The sequence below is a fragment of the Protomyctophum bolini genome (genome assembly GCF_963924005.1).
Source record: "Protomyctophum bolini genome assembly, chromosome: 9".
Taxonomy (NCBI): domain Eukaryota; kingdom Metazoa; phylum Chordata; class Actinopteri; order Myctophiformes; family Myctophidae; genus Protomyctophum; species Protomyctophum bolini.
Genome location: NC_137870.1, coordinates 26,086,990 through 26,112,421, shown reverse-complemented (window position 1 = coordinate 26,112,421; position 25,432 = coordinate 26,086,990). Strand labels below are relative to the sequence as shown.

At 43.3% G+C, this 25,432-nt stretch overlaps 1 protein-coding gene across 2 annotated transcripts in view; it reads right to left on the bottom strand.

The window, feature by feature from the left end:
• The window catches only part of tenm4 (teneurin transmembrane protein 4), a 272,029-nt gene that overhangs the window by 95,673 nt on the left and 150,924 nt on the right, over nucleotides 1–25,432 (bottom strand). For both annotated transcript variants that reach the window (XM_080772373.1, XM_080772374.1), the window contains 4 exons: nucleotides 20,660–20,761; nucleotides 18,736–18,930; nucleotides 15,291–15,491; nucleotides 8,049–8,234 (listed from right to left, as the gene is read on the bottom strand). In XM_080772373.1, the coding sequence (XP_080628499.1) occupies nucleotides 8,049–8,234; nucleotides 15,291–15,491; nucleotides 18,736–18,930; nucleotides 20,660–20,761 (684 nt within the window). The remainder of the gene's footprint in view (nucleotides 1–8,048; nucleotides 8,235–15,290; nucleotides 15,492–18,735; nucleotides 18,931–20,659; nucleotides 20,762–25,432) is intronic.

Here is a 25,432-nt window from a genome sequence, read left to right as displayed (position 1 = left end):
TTAGGAGCAAGCCAGCACAGAGGAGAGGAGAGGAGAGGAGAGGAGAGGAGAGGAGAGGAGAGGAGAGGAGAGGAGAGGAGAGGAGAGGAGAGGAGAGCTACCGCTTGTTGTCGCTCCTGGGCAGAAAGTTGCATCTTGCCAAGATGCAACAAGATGCAACAAATAGCCAAACTACAGGCTCAAAAAGCTTGCAGATCTGCTATTTTCTCAAAAACCTTGAAACATTTTAGAAAATGTGGAATATTGTTTTTACATTTTAACAACACAGATCTACTAAAGACAACTAATGTAATTTGTATTGTTGACCTATTTCTAAAATATTAGTGCAACTTTCGTGAATTTTTTACCCCTCTATCACACAGGGTAAAACTATGTTTTTTGTGTCCATATCACGACGGCCAAAAAATAGTTAGTGACATTGAATCACAGGTTATTTGTCTCTTTCTTGACAAGTAACGTTTTGGACAATTTGCAAGAGTGAGCTTCGCTCCTGGGCATGTGACCACGAGGGGGGAGAAAAAAGGAGGTTGGAGCACAAACGAAAGGTGAAACATTCTCCTGAACCTCTCTGGGGATGAGCTTCACAAGGACATAATACTACTACTGTATATCACAGGATTATCTCTTGCTGCAAATCCACATTTAACTGCTATCTTTACGATGCAGGTCCCCGAGAAGGGTCAACAACGTCTCGAGATATTCCTATCAAATGTTTAAAATGAAAACAGTCTGTCAGTGTTTTGTACTTGCAAGCGAGTTGTCGTGAATTGAGAGGATGCTGTGTTTGACCCATTTAGTAGACCAAAGATGGGGTGGCTGCCTAACTGCTCTGTTATCACAGAGAGAGAGAGAGAGAGAGAGAGAGAGAGAGAGAGAGAGAGAGAGAGAGGGTGAGAGAAGAATGTGGGTGGTGCTAATGAATAGAAGAAATACTGGAGAGAGAAAACTGAGGTGAAGAAACAGCAGCATGGAAGAAAGGGCAATAAGAAGGAGAGGAGAGCAGAGCAGAGGAGTGCAGAGGAGTGGAGAGGAGAGGAGAGGAGAGGGAAACAACACTGAGAATAGGTTGGAGTTGAATGTGGTTCTTGGGAAACCATTAGCATTTCATGAGCGATGACAGGCTGATAGATACTTTGTTGTACGACAGTGTTGCACGCCAGAAACAGCCGATCTGCAAGCTCACAATATGTCACAGAATGCGGCGTGTATGTGAACGCGCAGATCGGCCATTTGTTGATCGGCCTCATTGTACGACGAAGCATGAATTAGGCACAAGTTAACACCTCTCTTTGCAAGTGGCGACACATTCATAACTCATTTGTGATATGATTCAAGACAGATGCATGAATGACACGCCATTTACGACAGGTAAGTTATACATGAAGGGCACAGTGCACAAAAATGCCAGTGTGTAGATTGGATGGACGCATTTTACCAATGCGTCTCCTACGCACTTTAACGTGAACTTATAATTTTTATACCATGGTTTTGAAACCCTTTTTTTTCACCCAGTGTCAATTATCTATTCCTGGGCTCTACACTCCCTTCACCAACCTGGGGAGCGCAACGGACTGACCTCATGCTGCCTTCAGTGCATGAGCGTCCAATCCGCTTCTTTTCACTTTCTCGCCTGTCAGGTGACAGGACGTAGCACGTTGAAGGAACACGTTATTCCAACCAGTTCCTTTCCCCTTAACACATTTTGTACATAATACGTCCTGAAACGTCATAAGGATTGGAACCGAGAGGTGCCTTAGACGTCTGTGGACGTCCTAGCGACGTCCAAACGACGCGGGGCGAGATGATAATATTCAGAATTATTCCTTCTTTTTTTTTTGGCATTTCGCTTTTCGCTTGCCGTATGCTAACGCTCTGTGCAAATATTAGCTTGTCATTGACTCCCATGTTAGCGCGGCGGAAAGAATGACTCGTATCTCCTGATCCAGGGCGCTCTCCGTGGTGATGAATGGATCGATATGCTGGCGCTGCGTTTCTGCTCCTCATCCGTCTCTCCCGCAAAATATGAACTCTTTTTGGAGCATATATAAATATATTAAGATGATCGGAGATTGTGAGGTCACTTTGTCAGTCAACTTTTTTAAGAACGTATTTCCGGTTACTGGCTTTCAAAATAGAAGCGATCACTACTCTGGCGATTACTCTGGCGCAAGCAGCGCCTTTATTTTGATGCAGTTCCGGTACTAAATGTGTTAATCAGGGGCCCTGGCCGGCTACTTTATGTCAATTTTGTGGCTTTCGCCTTTATTTTATATTTTTTATGAAGGGACAGACAGTATGCTGACAGGAAATAGGGAGAGAGATGGGGGGGATGACATGCAGTAAAGGCCGTCGGGATCGGGAGTCGAACCCGTGGCACACTGCCAGACTGGATTACCAGCCAAGGTGCCTGGACCGCTGAGCCACGGCCCAGGCCGACTTTTCTAATGGCACTCCCTGACGAAGACGTATTTGACGACGGGTTATTAATCCAGAATAGCCTCTTTTATATTTCGCTGTGGTCGGTCAATGAAATGTTGGCCTTTTTCTCTGAAATTGAAGCTCAGATTTAGGTGATTATACAGGACGTCGATGTTAGGAGCTCAATAAAAGATCTGCGCTACCTCACGGATACTATATTGATGCTTCTGATGAAAGCGAAAGTATCCAGTGGCAGATCTGCAATGGCCCGATAACTACTTCCGGTTCACCAGGGTGAATTTTAGAAACGTCTGGCATTCGAAGAATGCATGCGCGGCAGTGAATGAGTTTTGTTTTCTAATTCATGGAATTTCTTAGATTTTTTATTTATTTCTTCATGATATTACTGAAAACATAATCCTTGAATGGAATGGTTTTTTTTTCATGTTTTTTAATCGTAATGATTAAAAACCAAATGTAGGAAAAGAAAAAGAGACCCATAAAAATCGGTCTGCGACCCAACCTTGGGTCCCTACCCAATATTTGGGAACCAGTGAGTAAGAGTGTCTGTCTGGGCATGGGCACACTTGAGCCGACAGCCGCGGACAGAAGAAGCTGTGTTTTACGTCATTTCCGAGTTTTTAGACGGCTGGTGGATGGAAAGAAGCTCCACCCCCGCAGCTGATTGCCGCGGAGGAGAGCGTTTCCGGGAATCTGTCCGTCACGGCAGTCAGCCGCAGGGGTGGAGCTTCTTTTCCATCCACCAGCTGTCTAAAAACTCGGAAATGACGTAAAACACAACTTCTTCTGTGCCCATGCTGTCTGTCTGTCTGTCTGTCTTGTCTGTCTGGTTTATACTTTGTCAGTGTTGCACACGGAAAGCACATAAGCATAAGCCAAAAGACGATGTTTGCTGCTGTGTTATTGCTGCCATTTGTTTTCACTTCTACACAGGGCCAGGCTAAACAGTCCGTCATCTTAAACAGTCCTCCTCGCAGGCATATGGCGATATGAAAGAATAACAAATCGATCAGCCTTAACATTGCTGTAAAATTGACATTAACGGTGGTGGATATAAAGAAAAACAGCAATAATAATAATAATAAAAAGAAAATAACTATTTTATTTCATTCTATCGATACTCCCTCTCTTTGGATCCCTATACTTCAACTGCCTCTTATGATCTTGCCACAGACAGCAGCTAGGCCTCTTATTGATAACCTGACTCCGCCAGATGGAAGGAGATTGGATGGGACTGTCTGTCTATCACCGTTTGGGCGTGCTACTGCTAACTCCAACCAATCATATTGACGTGTCTATATGACGTAGCTGCGCCAATAAGAAAGTAAACACTAACCCTGCAAACAAAAAAGGGTTAACGGACGCCTGATAGCAATAGGTTTAACACTTAACTCACTATTATGTCGCATGTGTAGGTCATGTCGTCGCCTTGCTTTCAAGAATAGAAGACGATTTTCCAATTTTAAGGCCCTGGGAAACTATTGCAAAAGGCGCAGATCTACAAGCTCACAGGATGTCACTTCGTGCCACGCTGCGAGTTGTACATCTGCTAAAAAAAAGCAGATATACAAGCTCACAGGATGTCACTTTGGAAACTATTAGCAAGGAAAGTGGTTGGGGACACATTCCAAAGGACGGATGGAGCCGGAGGCGGATCGACCCCCCGCCACCCCCCCCCCCCCCACCTCACACACATGATGCACCAACCCGGCCCATAAGCTCTTTTAATTAGGGAGGCTGCGGCCTATCACAGCACCCCGCTCACAGCTGCATGCTCTCATCCATAATGCATGGCTACGGTTACAGACACGGTGAGACACCCATTTTCCCAACACTCCCCATTGAGAGAGCATGCCTGCACATAAAACCCAGACCCCTCCACACCTCAAAGAGGCAGGGCCAACCAGATTCACTGGAGTGCGAGAGTGTGCTGAGTGGAGATTACGACATGACAGCGTGGCAACAAAAAGAAAGTTGATGGTGGTTTAGAATGGAGAGGAGAGGGCATTGCGCTGATGTGCGGTGCATTTTCATTTGGGTTTTTTCAGCACTGGACGAGTATGCATGGCCTGGCTGTGGCAGTGGTGGACGGTACATCTACTTGAATACTGTACTTAAGTACATTTGAGTATCTGTACTTTAATTGAGAGCTTGTTTTATTTTACATACTTTCTTCACTCCACTACATTTTAAAGGCAAATATTGTTCCCTTAACTCGACTACATTTCTAGGAAGGTGAAAAAGTACAATTTGAATTAACCACTATATTTCATTCATAGTGAAAATAGCATATCTCCAAGCTTGTAGGTGTACTATTTTCACTATTTTAAATATACCATTTTAGTATTTTAAAACCATGTATTTTTCAATACTGCAAGTAAATACTAGTTCAAAGCAAGTACTCCACAAGTATCTATACTTTGATTCAAGTACTGCAGTTGAGCACTACATAGACGTTTAATGGACACGGTTAGGATGAGAAGGAAGGCGAGAGACAAAGAAGGAGGAATGCCATACCTTTCACTACCTTATCCAGATAGTGAGCTTGGGAAGATAAAAGACAAGAGGACATGTAAGGGAAGGTTTGAGAACAGTGCCACTTCAGAATGACACAACAGCGAGGCACGGTGTTAGTTTTACACTGGGAAGAAAGCAAAACCAAAAAGAAGGCAAACACAAAGGAAAGAAAGTGCAAGTCATGGTGGAGCAAACAACATGCTTCTTCACAAGCAACACAACAACACCACCACAAGCCGACACATACGGAGGGAGAGAGACAAACGGAGAGAGAGGGGGAGAGAAAAAGAGAGAGAGAGAGAGAGAGAGAGAGAGAGAGAGAGAGAGCACTAGATCAAGGGAGAGCAAGTTCGTGAAACGAGATCCGTTCTGCAAAAAAGAAAATCATTCTATCATCTGCAGAGATCAGTGCAATGTCTCTCTGGGGCGCATTTCAGAAACAATGTGATTGATGTAGATAATGCCACCCTTGAAACACAAGCAATATGGTACGCATGGTGTGTGGGTGTGCGTGTGTGTGTGTGTGTGGGAAGGGGGGGGGGGTCCATCTTCTGAAGAAAAGGAACCAAATGGGTTTCATTCTCAGAGTTAGAGACCTGTAAGGGTCCACATGGTCCCTCAATGAACCCTGAAGGGTCTCTGGACCCCACTTTTGAGAACGACTGCTCTGCTTCAAATCTATTCGGGGAAAATAGCTCAGCCCAGTAAAGGGATGCTAGGGTTCATATGGTTAATCTTCAAACACCAGGTCAACAGAGGCTTTGGTCCCCCCCCCCTCCCCCCCCGGCAGACGGCTCAGGGCATGAAGGGCTATCAATAATGACAATTGATTTAAATTGAGATCTTTGGCTTCTTTAATGGAAGCCAGTTAGGGATACTCTAGTTGAGGGAGCAGGGATCTCAATGGTCGCACATATAAAAGGCCCATCAATAATGCATTGCATATAAAACATTCACACACTGAGCCCGGGCTGTGGGCGCAGCCAGCAACGCTCTAAGGTGTGCTATAGCACTCCATGGGAAAAATAACCCTCCCCCTCCGGCCGCTGTTGAATATGGAAAACAGCGTTCACCTATACGGGACTTGGGATTCTTGACATTTGTCCTGTCTCCCTATTGATTTGAATGTGTGGGAGTTGCAAACTCATTTTCATTGAAAGCTTGTGGTGGGGGCGGGGGGTCGTCATTGTATTCACTCTTCCTCTGTGATGCTTGAGTGCTTGGACTGTGGAATGATAATGAGTGAGCTAGCATGTGGAACTGCAACCGTAAACAGAGAGAGGAGAGAAGAGAAGAGAAGAGAAGAGAAGAGAAGAGAAGAGAAGAGAAGAGAAGAGAAGAGAAGAGAAGAGAAGAGAAGAGAAGAGAAGAGAAGAGAAGAGAAGAGAAGAGAAGAGAAGAGAAGAGAAGAGAAGAGAAGAGAAACGAAACAGACACGGATTGTTAGAGTTGCAAAGCAAGCATGCTAGAGCGAGTGTTTTTGATATGGACTGTTACAGTAGTTACAGTGGGTTTGACAGTCCTACGATCAGACACTATCAAACCAAGCTAGCTCACCCACCAACCATAACAGTGACACATGAGTGAGGGAGCTCTAGTTAGAATTCTGCCTCGCTAAGTCGCTCCAATTTCTGATTTATTAAACTGAAATTGTCAAACCGCAGCAAATCAATCATGAGGCAGCAAAAAGAGAGAAAATAAGGAAGAGAAAATCTTGAATGCTGTCATTTTTGGCTGTGGGCATTTCAGTGAGAATAAAACAGTGTTTTGGATATAATTATGCTATTTGTAGCCAAAAATGTATTTTGAAATGTCCTCTGTAGGAGCCAATAATAATAATAATAAAGTTATTACTTGTAATAAAAAGGTTATACTCATTATGGATTATTATGGAAGAAGGGGAGGATTCTGTTAATGAACAAACGCTAAAATAAGCATCAGAAGAGATGCACATATTGCAGCCTCTCAAACCGGATGGGCTACCATTAATATGATAGTTATGGACTGTATGAAGTTGTAAATCAACAAAAGACAAAATAGTAATGCAAAGTTACCATTTTCCTATACATTGTTTCCTGTACATTACTCGTTACTGGGTAAACTATAACAATATTACAGTAACACATAAAAATTGTTGCTATGCTATCTAAATATATATTGATTATATAGTGTTTACTTGTTTCACTGTACAGATATTCTACTGTTAGACAGATGTTAGGTTCTTAGTTCAGTTATGAATTTCAATTTATTTTTTCTATGCATTAGCTGTATTACCATGTGTTGTTCTTGTTTACTGTAAATCACTCTGGTCTGGTTGGTCTGCTAAATGCCTAAATTGTAAATCCAAACAAATAGCCATTTTAGGAAATGGATGAATGACATGAAGACATTGTGGTATTAATGCACAGTGCATTCCTTGTATGCCAGCACACCATTTCATTTAATTAATTTAATTAACTCTAGCTCCATCAGTGTTTACCTTTGCAAATGCATACGGTACAAGGCGCATCTAAGCAAGGCCCGCAAAGCATCGTCTTTGTTGTCGACACCGAGACGTCTGCTGAAATGACCCTAACAGTTGTGACCCACGCGCCTTGACCAGCACCCACTGGTTTGAAAAGCAACAGTGAATGGCGAGAGGGAGCAAAGAAATGCACGGGGGGAGAGGATGAGTCCAGTTAGAAGGAAAAGGACACCTTAGCACATTCCCACATTAAAATGCATGACGGCAAGCCTCGGATCCTTGAGCAAACTTGTTCATGCTTTACCGAGTTGCACAAATTCAATTAAGCATGCTTCTCCCTTTCTTCAGCAGATGGACCCCCCCCCCCACACACACACAACCATACAGACATTCACAGACAGTCCACGCCTCCATCGCCATACCCCTTTTTTCACACACACACGCGCACACACACACACACACACACACACACACACACACACACACACACACACACACACACACACACACACACACACACACACACACACACACACACACACACACACACACACACACACACACACACACACACACACACAGAGACGAGCGTGCGTGAAGCGTGCGTGCACACCTCTCTCCGTCCTACCGATAGTGCAGTGCTCTCCGTTCCAGCCGGGGCTGCATTCGCATCGTCCGTCCTTGCAGGTGCCGTGCTCGTTGCAGCGCTGATGACACGCCCTCTGGTCACACCCCGCGCCCGTCCAGCCCTCCTCGCAGCGGCAGGTGCCCGACACGCAGACGCCGTGGCCACCACAGTCGGCTGAACAAATCTCTGTGGGAGAGATGGGGGACCAATGGGGGGTGGGGGGGTGTGTGTGGGGGGGGGGCAGGGAAGAAGGGGCAGTGATGAGACGAAGACGAAACAAAAAAGGAGAGGGGGGAGGGGGGGGGGGGGGGGGGGGAGACAAATCCGGGAGTTATTGTCAGGGGAAAAAGGCAGCCACGCTTCGCTACCTTGTCTGATGGCGGCTGAAAAGAAATTCCTGTGCCTCGTATAAGGAGGCGATCCCTTCTGACAACACAGATCTAATAAGTCCATTACAAAGAAAAGGACATGGCTTTAGCAGACGGATTCTTCTCCTCGCCTCTCACTTCCTTTTGTAAATTCCCCCTTTTTGTGCCATGCACGGGGGGTTGGGGGAGAATCTATAGGATCTACAACATGTGTCAGATTTAATTAAAACTGTCTGACGGTGACACCCAGAGCGTTTCTATATGTCTCCCGCAGGTGACCGACAAATGACATCTATCTGCCCGAATGGACATTGCTGCGCATTCGCTGTTGTGTACTGCGCTTCGCGCTTGATGGCCTTCTGCCCCGTGCTGTGGGCACAGCGGGGAGGGTTAACAAAAATGACTCTGGGCACGGGACGCCATTATCCTATTTTGATTTCTGCTCGCCGTGCAACGCAGGGAGGAGGTATAGCCACTAGAGCAGACAACTCAGAGTAGTGCAATTTCACTAAACAGAGACACAGACGTGCCGCTGATTCATATTTTAATGCTCGACACTCAACATATCACGTCGTGACACAATCGTTTCTTTCAGCTGCGAAATCCATTGTTTCGTCGAGCGAATCAGCCATGCCTTGAGTGGCGGCGTGGCGCTGAAGCTCGGCTGGCACTATTGAAGGAGAGTCTGAAAAGACCTCCGTGACAGCAGTCTGAGATAGGGCCTGCCGTCGAAGCTGCCTGGTGAACTCCAGGGAGACAGAATGACAAGGAGATGGAAGCGCCGCTTGGAAAGTAAACAGCGGCAGATTACTTATGAATCGTTACCTCTTTATTGAAGTGTACTGTTAGAAAAGAGGCTTAGCATGAGGCAGTAAGTGAACAATAGCAGCCATGTATTCCTGTCTTGTTAGCCAAACCCATTTCAAAACGGATCCATTGGGGAACGAAAGTGGAGGTAAAGTCTATTAATAAGTCAATTACTGCCTTTGCAGGGCCTGGTTTGTCCATGCTGCAAATTAAATTGAGCAAGTTGGTCCTTTCAGGCCCAACTATAACATGACATTATAACCCCTTCTTTCCCTTGTAGAAAAACAAAAGTCCTCCTACCTCTCTTTGCTAATTACAGAGTAAGGCTCAGTTAAATTATGCAAATAGGTCCTCATTTGTACATGTAACCATACATTTAGAGGCATCTTTAAAGGGTTTCATTAAGCGCTGCTTCGGGTCGCTCATTCGTGCGTGCACAAACACGATGCCGCCGTTCATTAAGCATATGTAAACGTGATGCTGTGGAGGTAGTTACTGTGATAAAGGTCCAGCAATCAATCAATCAATCAAGTTCATCAGCAGTGGAGGGACAATGTATTTTCGTGTTTTGTCCACAAGTTCTTCTACAGACATACGAACACAGTTTCACACACAAAAGGCCAACGTAAATGGATGTTGTAGTAGGGATCCGGATCAAGGATTTCACAATTTTGCCTCGATTACAATTATATTATTATATACAAAAAAAGACAAAAATAAAATAGCAGATCTACAAGCTCGCAATGACACGTTGTGATCACTATTGTACAACAAAGCATAATACAGGATTAAGTGGTTAATCAGACTATTTGTTGAAAAAAATGGATTCATGATTATTTGATGACCGATTACGGTAAATTGGATATTAATACTAAATATTGATATTGCAAGGCAGCTACATTGCAAACTAGAAAAAGTGCCCCTCGGGGCACAGGATAGGAGCGTTTTTTGAAAAAAATATTCCTCAGCCTAGTTGGAATATGCATGCAGTTTCACAGTTGGAAGTCAATTTTAGCCAATCAGGATGGATTATGAGAAATCAAACAGACCCGTCTTGTTCACGTGACCATAGAGATCATGTGTACCGATTTGTGTGAAATTTGGACAAAATCTGAAGCAGTAATTAAAAGAAATGTTTTACATAAGTTGGCCTCCTGGTGGCGCTATAAAGGGCAGATGTTAAGGGAGTGTGAATACAACGTTTTGCATTGATCGGTGCAGTTATAGGTAAAGACACAAATAGGCCAGTTATAGCGCCACCATGAGGCTGATTAGATAATGTTCAAGTGGCATTTCTTCCTTGGCCTAGTGGGAATGTGTGTGCAAAAGTTCACGGAAATCACACGATATGTTCTAGATTTGCTGCATTTTGTCCAAAACGGAGCACTCCTCCTTACAATAGTAGGCCTCCTGGTGGCGCTATAGGTTCTGCTCTGGCATCCAGGGAGTGTGTGCAGAGTTTGGCTGCGATCAAGCCAATGGTGCCAGAGATTAGCTGTCCACAGACGGACACACGGACGGACGTGCAACACATACAATCTCCCCATGCCTTCATCCCCATGATAGCCCTTATAATCTACTCTAAAGGACCTTGTAAACAACCTCCCTCAGGGTGCAAGAATGGCCAAAACTGCGACAAGAATACCACAAATAAGAGACCATGAAACAATGTGCGTTGAGGGTGTTTTATAGCCTTGTAACTCGGAGCACAGGTCACACAGGGGCAAAGCCACCTGAGAAAATGAGACGCCACCCGCTGGCGTATACGTTTTTTCCGGGGAGGTGGAAATTTCAGGGGAGCAATGAAAAGACAGATGCTGAAAGTTTTCTGTCTTTGCCCAACCCCCCTCCCCCTTCCCTAGTTTCGGAGGTTATGGGCTGCCTGCTGTAATACCCTACCACATAATGTAGTGCCATATTGGACCACAAAAAAACTTTACAATGAACAGGATAAAAGAGGATAAAGACCCAACTTATCATCACTTACAGAGCTACTTCCATGCAGGAGGAGCTCAAAGTAACTACCCATTGCCATGAAAATCCCCAGGATTACCTAATAGGTCAGCATGTCTGCTCAGAATATAAAGGACACACTGCAGCCCCACTCACTGCTTAACTACAAATCCTACTTCAGGAATACTGCATGCGTACCAACACAAAAGATATTGTCTAAAGGACAGCAGTGGATAGAGGATTTCACTATATTGGCCCATATAAAGCCTTGAGCAAGATAGCTTTCTCCCTGCTCACCCATTCTGACCCTGTGCTCACGTCGACATTGACAACAACAAGACACACAAAGCCACCAGCAGTCATTCATTTCCAGTGCTGGAAAGTAACTAAGTACGTTTACCAGTGCCAAGTGCCATTTTGAGTACTTACTTGAAAATTTCCAATTGCCAGTACTTTTACTCCACTACATCTCAGAGGCCAATTTTGTAGATTACTCCACTACATTTATAGTATGTGAAAACCTTAGCTACTAGTTACTTTGTAGATTTTGATTATTATTACAAAACATACAACCACTTCAGCCCTCTATACATTTCGGTCATTTGAAAATATAGCTGATCTACAGTACAAGCTCACGTAAGCTTGCAGATCGACTAAAATAGACTTTTAGCCGAACTTTTATTTGTAACGGAGTATACCCATATTGCAGCACTGATACTTTTACTTAGGTAAAACATTTGAGTACTTTTCCCACCACTGTATGCAAGCAATGCACACAAAGTGGCAGGCGTAGGTGACAGTGACACAGCATTTGGCAACATAAGCTGTTCTGATAATGTTCTGCTGCTGTGAGAACTGAGTCACTCTGGATAAGTGTCAGATACATGACTAGACAATGTGTCCGCTGACGTCTTCATCTTAGTAAAAATATTGATCTGTGTCAGATACATGACTAGACTAGCCTCACGTAGCGATACTAATATCACTGCGTAGAATAGATATTAGTCTCGTCCCTCTCAGTGTTGAAAAAAACTAAACAAAAAACAAGAAATAACTAAGTCAACAGTAGTGAACTAGAAAAAGTGCCCCTCGGGGCACAGGTCTCCACCAGAGCAGGTCAGGTTGTGGCCTCCTGGTGGCGCTATAATAAGCCAATGTGAAAAGGGTGCCATTTCTTCTTACGCCTTGGATGGCATTTGCGGGATATTTGGACAAAATAAGGAGGAGTAATATGAAAAAAAATGTTTTACGTCTTTAAAATAAAATAAAATAAAATATACAGAAGCTTTTCCAGGTTCCCAATGGGCTTTATTACATGGGGAGACAGGCAAGATGGAAAGACTTTTCCTTTCACATATTGATCAAGTAGACCAACCAAGCATTGACATGTTTTGACGTGCTCCTACAGTATGTGTCTACTAAACACGTGCAGCGATTTCCTTTGACGAAGCACGAGAGACAACATCCAGCTTTGTTTTGGAGTGCCGACTTCACAGCACCTCAATGCGGTAAAAAAGAAACAAAGAAACAAACAAAAGAAATCATATTAGCTTGCATGAGACCGCGCCTCAGACAATATTTTTGCTTTACTTTTCTTCTTACTGATACAGCTGCTGACTAACAATGTGTAATCTCTCTTGGCTCAGCCAAGAAAGATTTGAGGACAGGGATAAAGTGACCAGACGTCCCACCGGTCCCGGTTTGGCTGGAATAGTCCCATGTTGGCCGAAATAGTCCCATTTTAAAGCAGGGTCTCCCAAAACTCGCCAATGAGTCCCGACAAATACCTAATTTTCAACATTCACTACCAAATAGTCCTAGTTTCCACCACAGTTAAAACTAGAAATGCACTCTGACGATAACAAATAAAGATGAAACCAATCCCTGATTGGCCGAGCGACGCCACCAAAATATGGAGCCAATCCAATCGGTCGAGGGGTCCACCGACATACGCAGCAACTGCAAGCTGCCAACTTGTGCTCTGATTGACCGATCGACGCCACTAAAAATATACAATCCCTGATTGGATTGGACGATCAGCGATGCCACCAAAAATATACAATGCCTGAGGGGCGAGGGGACTACCAAAGATTCACAATCCCAGATTGGCTGAGGCAGTCACCGACATACGCAGCCGAAAACAGTAGTTGCAACGCTCTGCTCGTGCAAGTAACAATAACACTTTGTTTTGAGTGCCTACATGATCTGCTGAAAAGGTGTAAAAGAATTGTTCCCCATCCCGGTGAAAATAAATAAAAGCTACGGAGTCGCATCGCCATTGATAAAAAAAAACATAACAAGACCAGGGCAAACAACTATATGTGGTTCTTGATCACAGGCTGTGGAGCTATAATTGATCATTGATGTGAATAATTGGCACTTTTATGTGCAGCATTTTTCCTCTCTGCATAATCACAATTGTTTATTTCTGCAGAAGGCCATGCAATTACCCAAGTGTCAATGAATCAAGCAGTTAAATAAGTTTTGTTTTGAGAAAGGGGGGTTGGGGAGTGGCAATCAAAGAACTATCAGGGAGATCAATGTGATTGGATTGCTTGAATGAAGGAGTTTTTTTTGTTTTAGGGCATCGAGGTGGAGAGATCCACCATTAGAATTATAGTACTAGTGCATCTAGCAGACGTAGAGAGAAAATACTTTATAGCATCTATATATATATATATGTATATATATATATATATATATATATATATAATTGAGACGGTAACAAGTTGTGAGTACACACTTCGTGCACAGTTCAGTTGGACAAGTCATAGACCGAGACGCATGTGGAGCCCCGCCCGTGCTCCGCATGCTTCCATGATGCGATGATCTGATAATATACACGGACAGCGGACACACGACATTCACGGAGAAACAACAACGCGGAAAAACAAAAACAAAATCTGCCCAGCATGGAAAACACACGGTCAGAGGGCAAAGATAGTGTGTGTGTGTGTGTGTGTGTGTGTGTGTGTGTGTGTGTGTGTCTCACTCAGATCGCACTGCGACACAGACCTGTGGCGGTAGACCCACCGCAGGCCGGTCGAGCTTCTAGTGCTATACATTTCCACCCAGGGGTGGAAGGGTCAGAACAAGGTATGTGCTCTCACATTTCTCTACGTCTACAGTGTCTACACCAAGGAGCCCCAGACACATGTGCCATACATGCTGCATCACTATCTCTAGCTGGGACCATTACATCAAGAATGAAATCATTTCATCATTTTTATCTATGTACCATAAAATATAAATTCAAATGTAGAAATGTGACCCTGACTCCTCAAAACACTTTGGATTCTATTGCATCATGGGTCCAGAATGAGAAACATTGAGCAGCATTATTATTGAATACATTATGTCTGCATTGAAATCTTCTGTTGATTTAAAAACACTGTTCTGTTACAAGAGAGATGGAGTGCAGTGATTTTTGTACTTTTTCCTGTGTGTCCATGTGTCTATGGAGTTAATACTCTAATAGACCCCAGGTGTGGTTATAATATTCAAATATGTCTTCCCTGTGTATTTTTGGTTTCTTCCTGAAAGCCTTGAGTCAAAAGGCCCAATCGAAATATACCTAACTCTCTCCCCATTATCATACAACAACAGTTGTGGGAGAGGCTTAACCCATTCCGTGCTATCCAAGAGAGATCTTGTGGAAAGATATTAATTCCATCTGAGCCATCCACGAGAAACACGATGATTAAAAAACATTTAAAAATATTTATTTACCTTTTCTTTTGCCTCCGTTAGCTTCCGCCGCTAGCATCCATAGGCTTTCCATTGTAGTAACAATGCCGTATAACAATTAGTGAATATGTATGTAAGCTCACAACACGTTGCTTCATGAAGAGTTGTAAACTATGTTCGCTATTTGGGATTTTATTTTTGATGTGTGATGTAAAATAATGTAAATACAAAAGTCTACATTTTCCAAAAGGAAATGCATGTATTTATTTCAGTCTGACCAAAAGCAGGGATAAAACATATCCCCAATGCCACCGGCCACATAAACGACTAACCAGAGAGGGAGATATCAAAAGCATGGATCCCTTCATCCCATCCCCTCCCCAGCAAATCAAACCCAGGTCGCGTTTCATCCGAGTGCAGGACTAACCTGTGGAGCAGTCGTGGCCGGTCCAGTTGGGATCACAGCTGCAGGTGCCGGTGTCTGCCAGGAAGGCTCCGTGCCCAGAACACTGGTCCATGCACGAGGACCGGGGACTGTCACATCCGGCTCCACCCCAGCCTACAAAGCAGTGGCACTCTCCCCGGACGCACACCCCTCGCCCCGAGCACGTCGGGTCCAGGCAGTCCACTACAAAAAGACAAAAAAAACAAATTCAAAGACACAGCTTCAGGTAAACAGAGAGGGACTGCGTTTTATCACTTTCCAGAGGCCATGGCCATTGGCTCCCCTGCGGTTTAAGCTGGCTAAGCACGCGCCCGACATGTGCCAGCCCAACATGTAAGCGGATGAAATGGTCTTTTTCTTTTCTGGGGGGGAGGGGGGGTCTGAATGTGCCAACCTGCCATGGTGGGTACTGCCCACGCTCGTCCTGGCTGACACACTCCTAACATCCTTGTAATGAGATTGTCCTCCCACAAGATGGGAGGACGCCCTTCTAACAAGGAGCATGTTGCTCTAAATTGGGTGTGTGTTCCTTCTTCGAAGCCACACTAACCAGAGCCCACCTCCACAGAATGTTAACCACAAAGGACAGCTAGGGAAGAGGGGCCACAGTCTGGGAAGGCCTGAGGCTAACAGAGAAGGCTGTTAGACTTCTCTGTTAAACAGCACGCGCCCCCACCCATTTGCATCCTCTTAGGACAGTGGTTGAAAAGCTTTTTAATTTCAAGGCCCCCCCGTTTGATGTGCATTGATTAGGTCACAAACCCCCATTTGATACAATGTCTTCATTGATAATCCTTAGTGTTATTTTAACTCTAGAGAGCATGGAAGCAATTGGTTCCATCTGTACTCTCTCAGAGTTGTCCATTTTGTATCAAGTATCAATCATTTCCCCCCACAAGGAAACATTGAGAAACATTTGTTCTCAACGTGAGGTCCGGTTGTCCTTGAGGGTGTTCCCGGGGGTCCTCAGCTAAATGGTCAATAGTTATGGACAATTATGGGTCTGTAAAACCAGTCCATTTGTATTTGTCCCAAAAAACCCAAATCGTATCAAATGGGTCTGTGGCCTAATGCACATCAAACTGGGGACCCTTGAAATTAAAAGAAGGTTGAGAAGCAGGGTGTTAGAACAGTTAGAGGATCACTGTGGCTAACATAACGACACCATTGATCTCCCACCACTGTATCTATAGTTTTCCAATTAACACTGAAAGATGCATAATTTCAATTTATATGCAAATGCAAAGTGAATGGCTGTTGGCTATGCGATCGGCTCCCATGACACGTTGTTAAATAAGTGCATAGAGAGAGAAAGAGTGTGTGTGTGTGTGTGTGTGTGTGTGTGTGTGTGTGTGTGTGTGTGTGTGTGTGTGTGTGTGTGCGCGTGCGTGCATCCATGCGTGTGTAATTGTATTGCTACTGTATACTTGTGAGGGCCAAATGTCCCCCACAAGTATAGTAGAATTTGAGAAAGTATTTGGGGAGTTAGGCTTGCAATTAGGAACCTTAAAACGTAGCTGATTTACAAGCTACTAAAGCTACAAGGAGACTAAGGCCTAAGACTTAGTTCAGGCTTAGAAATTGCATTCATATTGTCATCTGGAAATGTTAATGTCCTCAGATGCGTGTGTGTGTGTGTGTGTGTGTGTGTGTGTATGTGTGTGTGAGGTGTGTGTCATGTGGGTTGGGGGCGGTCAAAAGGAATAAAATACGGTCATCCCACTCAAACAATACCTACCCGGTACACACAGATGGCAAATGGGGCGCCAGGAAAGCGATAATGTCTAGCCACTGGGAGCCACGGGGCCAAGCCATGGCAGCTCGCCTTTACCATGACATAAATGGGTATAAGGGGGCCTTACGTAGTGAGACAAACAAGATCTCTCGCCTCTTAGCAGATGGTTTGGGCAACGAGGCACAAAGATCATAGGCTAACTGACAAGGCACTCTCTCCTGGCAATTAATCATAGCGTCTGAAGGTCGCAGGGAAGAAAGGTAGAGATGTTAAAGGGCCCTGGTCCGCATTCCCCATCCGTATGGCCAGCCACTGCCCACCAAAATAGAATGGGGGCCTATGGATGTCACAAACCCCCATTTATCAAAATCCTCATGGCCATTCTTCATCTTGAAATGAGAGCCTTCAAGAGCTGACAAACACAATGGCTTCTTCAATCTTATCTGGCGCAGCAGCCTTATCCCACATCGCTAATGTGCAGAGCTGTTAATGGATTGAAATCAGGCTTGGTCTCGGCGCGACTCCACCTCATTGGATTTCACACGATGAATGGGTTTGTTTTTCGTGTGATTAATCTAAATGCTATGAACCGCCATGCATCCGTAGCGTGGGTAGGAGGGAAATTAAGGAAGGTGGGCGCGTGATGTTTTTAGGGGAAGATAGCCTAGAGCTGTGAAATTAACCGAAAATATATCGAAACCGATATCTAGAAACAATAAAGCAACTTAACCTTGCTCATGTAGTTAATCGAATAATCCCCCTTTCATTAGCCTCGGGCACCCATAGGTTTTTGTTTACCCTTTTATCAATGAATCAACACGAAAAAATGTGAATAGATATTTTTTCATCAGCTAAATGGATTAGTCTTATTAACGACTTAACCCTGCATCTAGAAAATGAATGTGATGTCACCCCGTTGAAAATAATAGCAAAAACGTCTCAAGGTGGCGCCACAGTTGCTGTTTCCACTGCGTTAGGTCTTTATGCTGCCATGTTTATTATTGTTGTTTTGCGCTTGGTATTTTAGTTTCTATTTTTGGTACTGAGTGTACAGCACTTTGGTTCAAGCACTTTGGTGCTTTATAAATAAAGTGGATTGGATTGGAACTCCATTGTACGGTTCCTCAAGCTAAATTATACTTTGCGTCGTACACAAATTGACAATTTAAGTTCATGGGATTTCACTATTTAATTTATTCAAGGTGTTGTTGATTTGAAGTCATATAGCCCAACCCTACCAGAGCCTCGACGTCTTCCTAATGTTCACATTACTGTTTAACCACATGAAGGATGTGACTGAAACGGAAATAGTAGCCTACAATAAGGTACCCTTCAAATCTATTGAAATTAAGACTTGGTCTGACATTATTACACATTAAACATAATATTTCTTTAAGTGAAAAAAAGGATAAGTAACACAATTTGGAAAATTACAATTTAGAGAACAGATTTAACTACAATATACAGTCAAAAGATGAGATGTGTTGTGAGAGACTGAATGATTGGAATTATGCATTTATATTATTTATTTACACCATGGTGTCACCTGCCCCAAGTGAACAGTTTTTCAACCCAATACCAATGCAATCCCATCATAACGTGTTGTTAGCCTAAAAATCATCATAAATAATCATACATCATGCAGGCTTCAGTCATAGACTCTAAAAACCCAAGGAATCAGCGGGTCATCACCTTCTTCGCAATTTTCGCCTTTGTATCCAGGGTTGCAGATGCATGTGCCCACGATGCAGGTTCCATGGCCGCTGCATGTGACGTCGATGCACTGGTTGGTGGCGACGTCGCACTCGGAGCCCTTCCAGCCACTGTGGCACATGCAGCGGCCTTTGAGGTACTGGCCGTTCCCGCTGCACAGCACCGGACAGGAGGCTTCGGAAAGAGCAGACAGCATCACACACACATCCACTCAGGGGTCATCAATATGTCTGTGCATGATGTATCCATGGCAAAGACTTGGTCTTGTCCGTGGCAATTTTTCTTTTCTCCTTTTATTTTGATCATAACACCCAATTAATGAAGGCCAAGTCTCCAGGTTTTCTTCAGAAAATGTATGACAATTATTGGCACTATGGCATATTAGGAGTCCAACTACAGTAGTACTAGTGGTTCTCAAATGTTTCATTTGCAAGGACCCCCTTAACTCTGAGAATGTACAGATTGAACACTCTGAGTTACAGATGTGTTATGGCCATTCAGGGCTAGCTCTTTATGCGTTTCTGGTATTATTGTCCACTGGCACATTTTTATTTTTACAAAAATCCAACACAAGCCAGCATGGTGATGAAGCCTACAGCCACTTGAATGGCCTCCCAACACTAGCTGTTAACCCATTAAGGCCTGAGGCAGATACTAAATGTCTTTAACAGTGTTCTGAAAAACCTGTTTCTAAATCAGTGGTGCTCAGACTTTTCATGTCAAGGACCTGCCAAAATGTATTTGGCCGCCGGTTTTGACGTGGTGTTTGTACATGCACTTTTTTCTTGGAATGGGGTTTGTGTCCGCACCGTCAGATATTACCCAGATTGCAATAAAAAAAACAGCATAATTAGTCTCGATAGCTTCACAATGTGGCACAACTGTTGAAATTAATGGTCAGATTATCAAATTTAATGAGCTATTAAATAAAGTTACAAAAAATGTATCAGTAGCATAACAGATGGTAAGAGACCAAAGCAGACACTTATTGTAATATTACTGCATAACACCTGTCCTATAGTCTCGCATAGCCAGACTGTCAGAGATCTCTGTGGACTGATAACTCAGGTGACATGCAATGGAGGGCCTAAAGCCGGGTGAAACAAAACTAGCATCAACAGAGACAATGCGAAGAGGGTTTTTTTCTTTTTGGGGGGCTGGTTTCTCTGCTGTTCAATCATTGAATTTAGATTTCCCCAGATGTATAATCAGTAAGGCGGAGATCTCTGTCTGTCCTATCTATCTATCTATCCATCCATCCATCCATCCATCCATCCATCCATCCATCCACTCAATTAATGAATGAATCAATGAATCAATCAATTCATTAATTCATTAGTTCTATACAGTATACTTTTTTGATTGGTCTTAAAACATTTCTCATTGTGCACTTAGCTCAGTTAGTAGAGTGCTCGCCTTTGAATAGAAATTCTTTGGGTTGGAACCTGGGCACCACCAACTCTCACCCTAACTGCTCAGCTGATATTCCACGCTTACATTGTGATCGATTATTGTCACCCACTCATCAATCAGGATTGGGTGACACCCCCAGCCACGTTTATACAATGTTTTCTGGATCATTGTTCTATCAATTTTACCCTGATTACATAATTAGCCAGGCATATAGGTTGTTGTTGTACTCTTCTTTACACAAGATTGCCTGACATTTTGTCTAATAAAAATATATTGGACCTATAATTAACTGAAACACATTAAATGTGTTCACATACTGACATGTGCAATTAGACAAATCTAATTGAACTGAAAATGACATTGTGGAGTTGTGCGTGTACAAAATGTGTGTCGTGCCTCGTCGATGCTCGTTGGCGTTCTAATTACACTGTGGGCTGACTCACAGACAGAGGGATGGAGATGCACTGTGGGAGAAATTGGCTTGACTCACCGCGTCCACAGTCTGGCCCTCTGAAGCCTAGAAAGCAGTGGCACGTCCCTGCCACGCAATCGCCGTTCCCAAAACAGTTACTGGGGCAGTCGTCTATGGAATCTGAAAGAGAAACAAAACAGTTACTGGGGCAGTCGTCTATGGAATCTGAAAGAGAAACAAAACAGTTACTGGGGCAGTCGTCTATGGAATCTGAAAGAGAAACAAAACAGTTACTGGGGCAGTCGTCTATGGAATCTGAAAGAGAAACAAAACAGTTACTGGGGCAGTCGTCTATGGAATCTGAAAGAGAAACAAAACAGTTACTGGGGCAGTCGTCTATGGAATCTGAAAGAGAAACAAAACAGTTACTGGGGCAGTCGTCTATGGAATCTGAAAGAGAAAGAAAACAGTTACTGGGGCAGTCGTCTATGGAATCTGAAAGAGAAACAAAACAGTTACTGGGGCAGTCGTCTATGGAATCTGAAAGAGAAACAAAACAGTTACTGGGGCAGTCGTCTATGGAATCTGAAAGAGAAACAAAACAGTTACTGGGGCAGTCGTCTATGGAATCTGAAAAATAAACAAAACAGTTACTGGGGCAGTCGTCTATGGAATCTGAAAAATAAACAAAACAGTTACTGGGGCAGTCGTCTATGGAATCTGAAAAATAAACAAAACAGTTACTGGGGCAGTCGTCTATGGAATCTGAAAAAGAAACATAACAGTTACTGGGGCAGTCGTCTATGGAATCTGAAAGAGAGAGCAAGCCTGCTTTACAGACTTTGCACTTAGTCGCACACCAGTGTCTCACAAATAAACAGGCGATCTAAAAGCTTGTTGTTATGCAACACATTGTGAGCTCGCAGATCATTTAGGATGCGTGAAAGCTGGCATACCCCAGCGTAATGTGTTTTGAAATTTTTGGAAAAGTAAACAATTTCCTCCCACGTGTTTGTTCTCAGAATTGCTTTTCATCCCTGTATGCTAATGACACTGACAGGAACAGACTGCAGTCTTTTTCAACGTTAGAATTGCTCTGTGAAACATTCACTCAACTGCCACTGTGTGTGTGTGTGTGTGTGTGTGTGTGTGCGTGCGTGCATGCGTGTGTACGGTATGGGTGTGTGTGTGTGTGTGTGTGTGTGTGTGTGTGTGTGGTGACAGCTTGCTGAACCGCTCTGATGTTCCCTCTGACTGTCAAAAAAACTAAAAACAAAAGCCATCAAGACGAACCCAAACGCCAGACTCCTGTGTCACATTATGCATGTTGCAGCACAAAGGCATTCTGACCTATATAAAACAGTCTGTTCTATGGCTAATCATGTATACTTAAATAAATAAATAAACAGCACCGTTAAAGTACAAAATAATGGGATTTTCTGTTGGAGGCACAAACACCGAAACACATGTTGAACACTACATTTTTGGACGGGGTTTCCAAGAACTATAATACACACTGTATACATTATTTTAAACTTGCCAAGTACAGACAGAACAGCTGAAACTGCTTTTCTCTGCAGTGATGCATGTCGAGGTGAAACACTTTCATGCCGAGTCATCCTGGCAGTACGTGAACGCTAGGTTCGGTAGGTCACCACTATTGAGCTTCAGATGAACATGCCTAGGTGGACGTGCTCTGCCGAAGTCCACTATTGCATCATTTTAGTCTGCATGGTCCACAGTGAAGTCTACTCAATGTATGCTACATCTGGACTATGAAATCGTTGCTGTTGGGTGGAAACTGTACTGTATATCTAAAACTTTACTTCACGATTCAAATAAAAAAACAGAAAAAGTAGCAGATCTACAAGATCAAAAACCACCTTTGAGCCGTGCTTTGAGCCGTGTTTCAAGCTTGTTGAGCTGCTATACTTTTGATGCCTTTGCCTGATGCTGTAGTATGATCAAGTAGGGCTTGAAAAAACAACGTCTTTAGGCTGCAACTATCGGTTATTTTCTTAGTGGTTATTCTATCGATTATTCATCGAAGCACGTTTGTGTAATAATTTGTATATTTTTCATATATATGCGAATTGACGCAAACGTAATCTAATTGATAGTATGATTAACTTATTTAATCATTTCAATTATTGTTTTATAAGTCACAATTTTCCTATTGATGACAACATGCTACACTAGTACTTTCCCATACTGTTTCCCAAAGATTTGCCATACATTACAGCCTAAGAGTCTAGTGGTTGTACTGTAACGATCTAATGATACTCCTTTGTTATACCCCCCATTACATACACGCACACAACCCCCTAAACATTGTCATCACATTCTGCAGACAGACATCTGCATCAGGCATGCCTCCTGGCAAAGATTTGCGGTCTACTGAGAACACCTTCCTAGTTGGCATTACATCTCAGAGTGGAGTGTTGGTGCCAAGATGCATTTATGCTATACTGAGTCTCTCTTTTCAAATTAACGTTCTCCCAGCACAACAGAGCCACAAGCAGCCACAACATGTGCATCATTCTCCGCCCATATCATGTAGTGAACAATGTCACTGTGTCTAAACTGATAAACGGATTTATGTATCTTCTTCATACAACCAATTATCGCTCCTAGTTAGCATGTATCCAACGGATACAAGCTTCCTTCGCATGAAACAAGGCTGAGCTCTTCGAATCCCAAACACGTATGAGGTCTCTGAATTAAACAAAAGGAAAAAAAATCCCTCTCGCCCGCTGCCTGCAGGCGACAGAAGGAGCATCAAGCTCTGAGGCAGAAGTTATGGAACAAAGAAGTCGTTGTCCCCCTGCAGAGGGTTGGAAATCTGAGCCGCGACTGGAGCTTCCCTTTACCCTGGAGAGTCAATCATCACCGAGGGCGCAACAGCAAGAGGGGCATGAGAAGAGAGACACCCACGCGCTCGCAACGCACACACACGCAAGCAAGCAAGCACGCACGCACGCACGCACGCACGCACGCACGCACGCACGCAAAGGAAAGAGAGAGCAACCAGTGAATTAGGGGAGTGGCGGAAAGAGACAAACAGTGTGAATGAGAGAGAGGAAAATAATGCAATGCGAGAGGGAGAGAGAGACACAGAGAAGGGAACAGTGGGCATGCGGGTGGATTTGTGATAGATATGTTTTAGTGAGGGCAAGTAGCTCACACTGTACTGTCCTATGGCAGGAAGTTTGTTATGTCTTATGTTAAGTGTTAGGCCCGATTCATACTTCATTGCACGACGAAGCTCATAATGCATTGCATCCATGGTGCGTTGTGAGCTTGTAGGCCTGTGATTTTCGACATGCGACAGCACCATGCAGAGGAGCACGAAGAGGTCACAAATTATGACTTGGTCACATTTGGGTTAATTATTCCTACTAGCCCTTACCCGTTGTGAAATACTTGCCGCGGGGGGTACTGCACCCTGGGTGCGTTTTCGCATTTTTAATTCACTAATAAATGTATTATTAATTTATAATTTGTTAAATTGGAAAAAGGGCTTTGTTAAGACCTCCATATTATTATGGTCAATGCCTGTGTGAAAAGTGGGAGTGATTGGTGCAGGCAGTGAGGATATAGTATTATTCTGAGTATATATATATATATATATATATATATATATATATATATATATATATATTATATATATCTACATGCTGTCACAGCCATGATGTGCATAGCTTGTATAGGCCTATGTCTCTATTTTGTTAAGTAACTTTGTCACGACAGCGGTAGGCTATACTAAGGGAGGGAGGGAGATATTATGCAGACACATCACTTCATTTGTTGGCACCTGCCTTTCAGATCGGAATGGAACTGCAAGCATATAATATAGGCTGTCAATCCATGCGTAATTGCCAAAATCATCTGACCCGACTCTACGATTTCGCTTGCTATCATTTGACTGGATGACAATAGAAAGGTGTATGATACAGCAAATTAAAGTTTTACATTTAAAAAAACGGTTGAGAAATCACCGAATCACAGGCGTTTAACATCTCAACATTTTAATGTGAGAATACAGCTACATCCCAACATGCATGCACTGTTGCACACAGATCTTTATTTGTTTCTATTGAAAAACACCAGTAAAATAACATTTATTGTATTTTATTTCATTCATTCATGAAGGAATAAGTTCAAGTTGAAATGCCACCTGCATGCTTATTAAAATGTCCAACATATTTTGATTGTTCTTCCTTCTTTTTAAATATTTTCAGCAGAGCAGCGCACAGATCGCTCTTGTGTAAAATCAAACATTACTTTTTGCATTTAAGAGGTGGTCAGACCCAGGCTTAATCGGTATGCCCTGATTCTTTTTAGGTTAAGGGGCTTAATAGCAAATTGTGCAAAGTGAATATATAATTAACATACGTAGGGACACTCCCCCAATGCTAAAATATGCAGGAACGTCATATGTGTGTGCGTTCAGCACGGCTTCCATAAGGGCGCAGAGCGAGGCCACGGTTTGAGCAAATTCTGTAATACCACATGGTCAAAATCTCACCCTATGTGTGTTTGTGTGTGCATCTGTGAGTAATTTGAGTATAGGTGTTTATGTGGCGTTACTGTTAGTATTATTGTTGGTATCATTTTAAATTTACATTTATTAATTGATTTATAGATAAATCAATTAATAAATAAAATTAGGTTTTCGGGATTATTGGGCAAACTCTGACTGCAATCTGTCAGGCCACTAGCCTGGCCTTGGATAACAAATGGATAGTGAGTATCAGTGAAAGCAAGGGCAATAGAGAGAGGAGAGACATGATAGAGAAGATGGGAGTCGGTTTGAACCCGGGTCCACGTTGTTCACAAGAAGCATAGGAC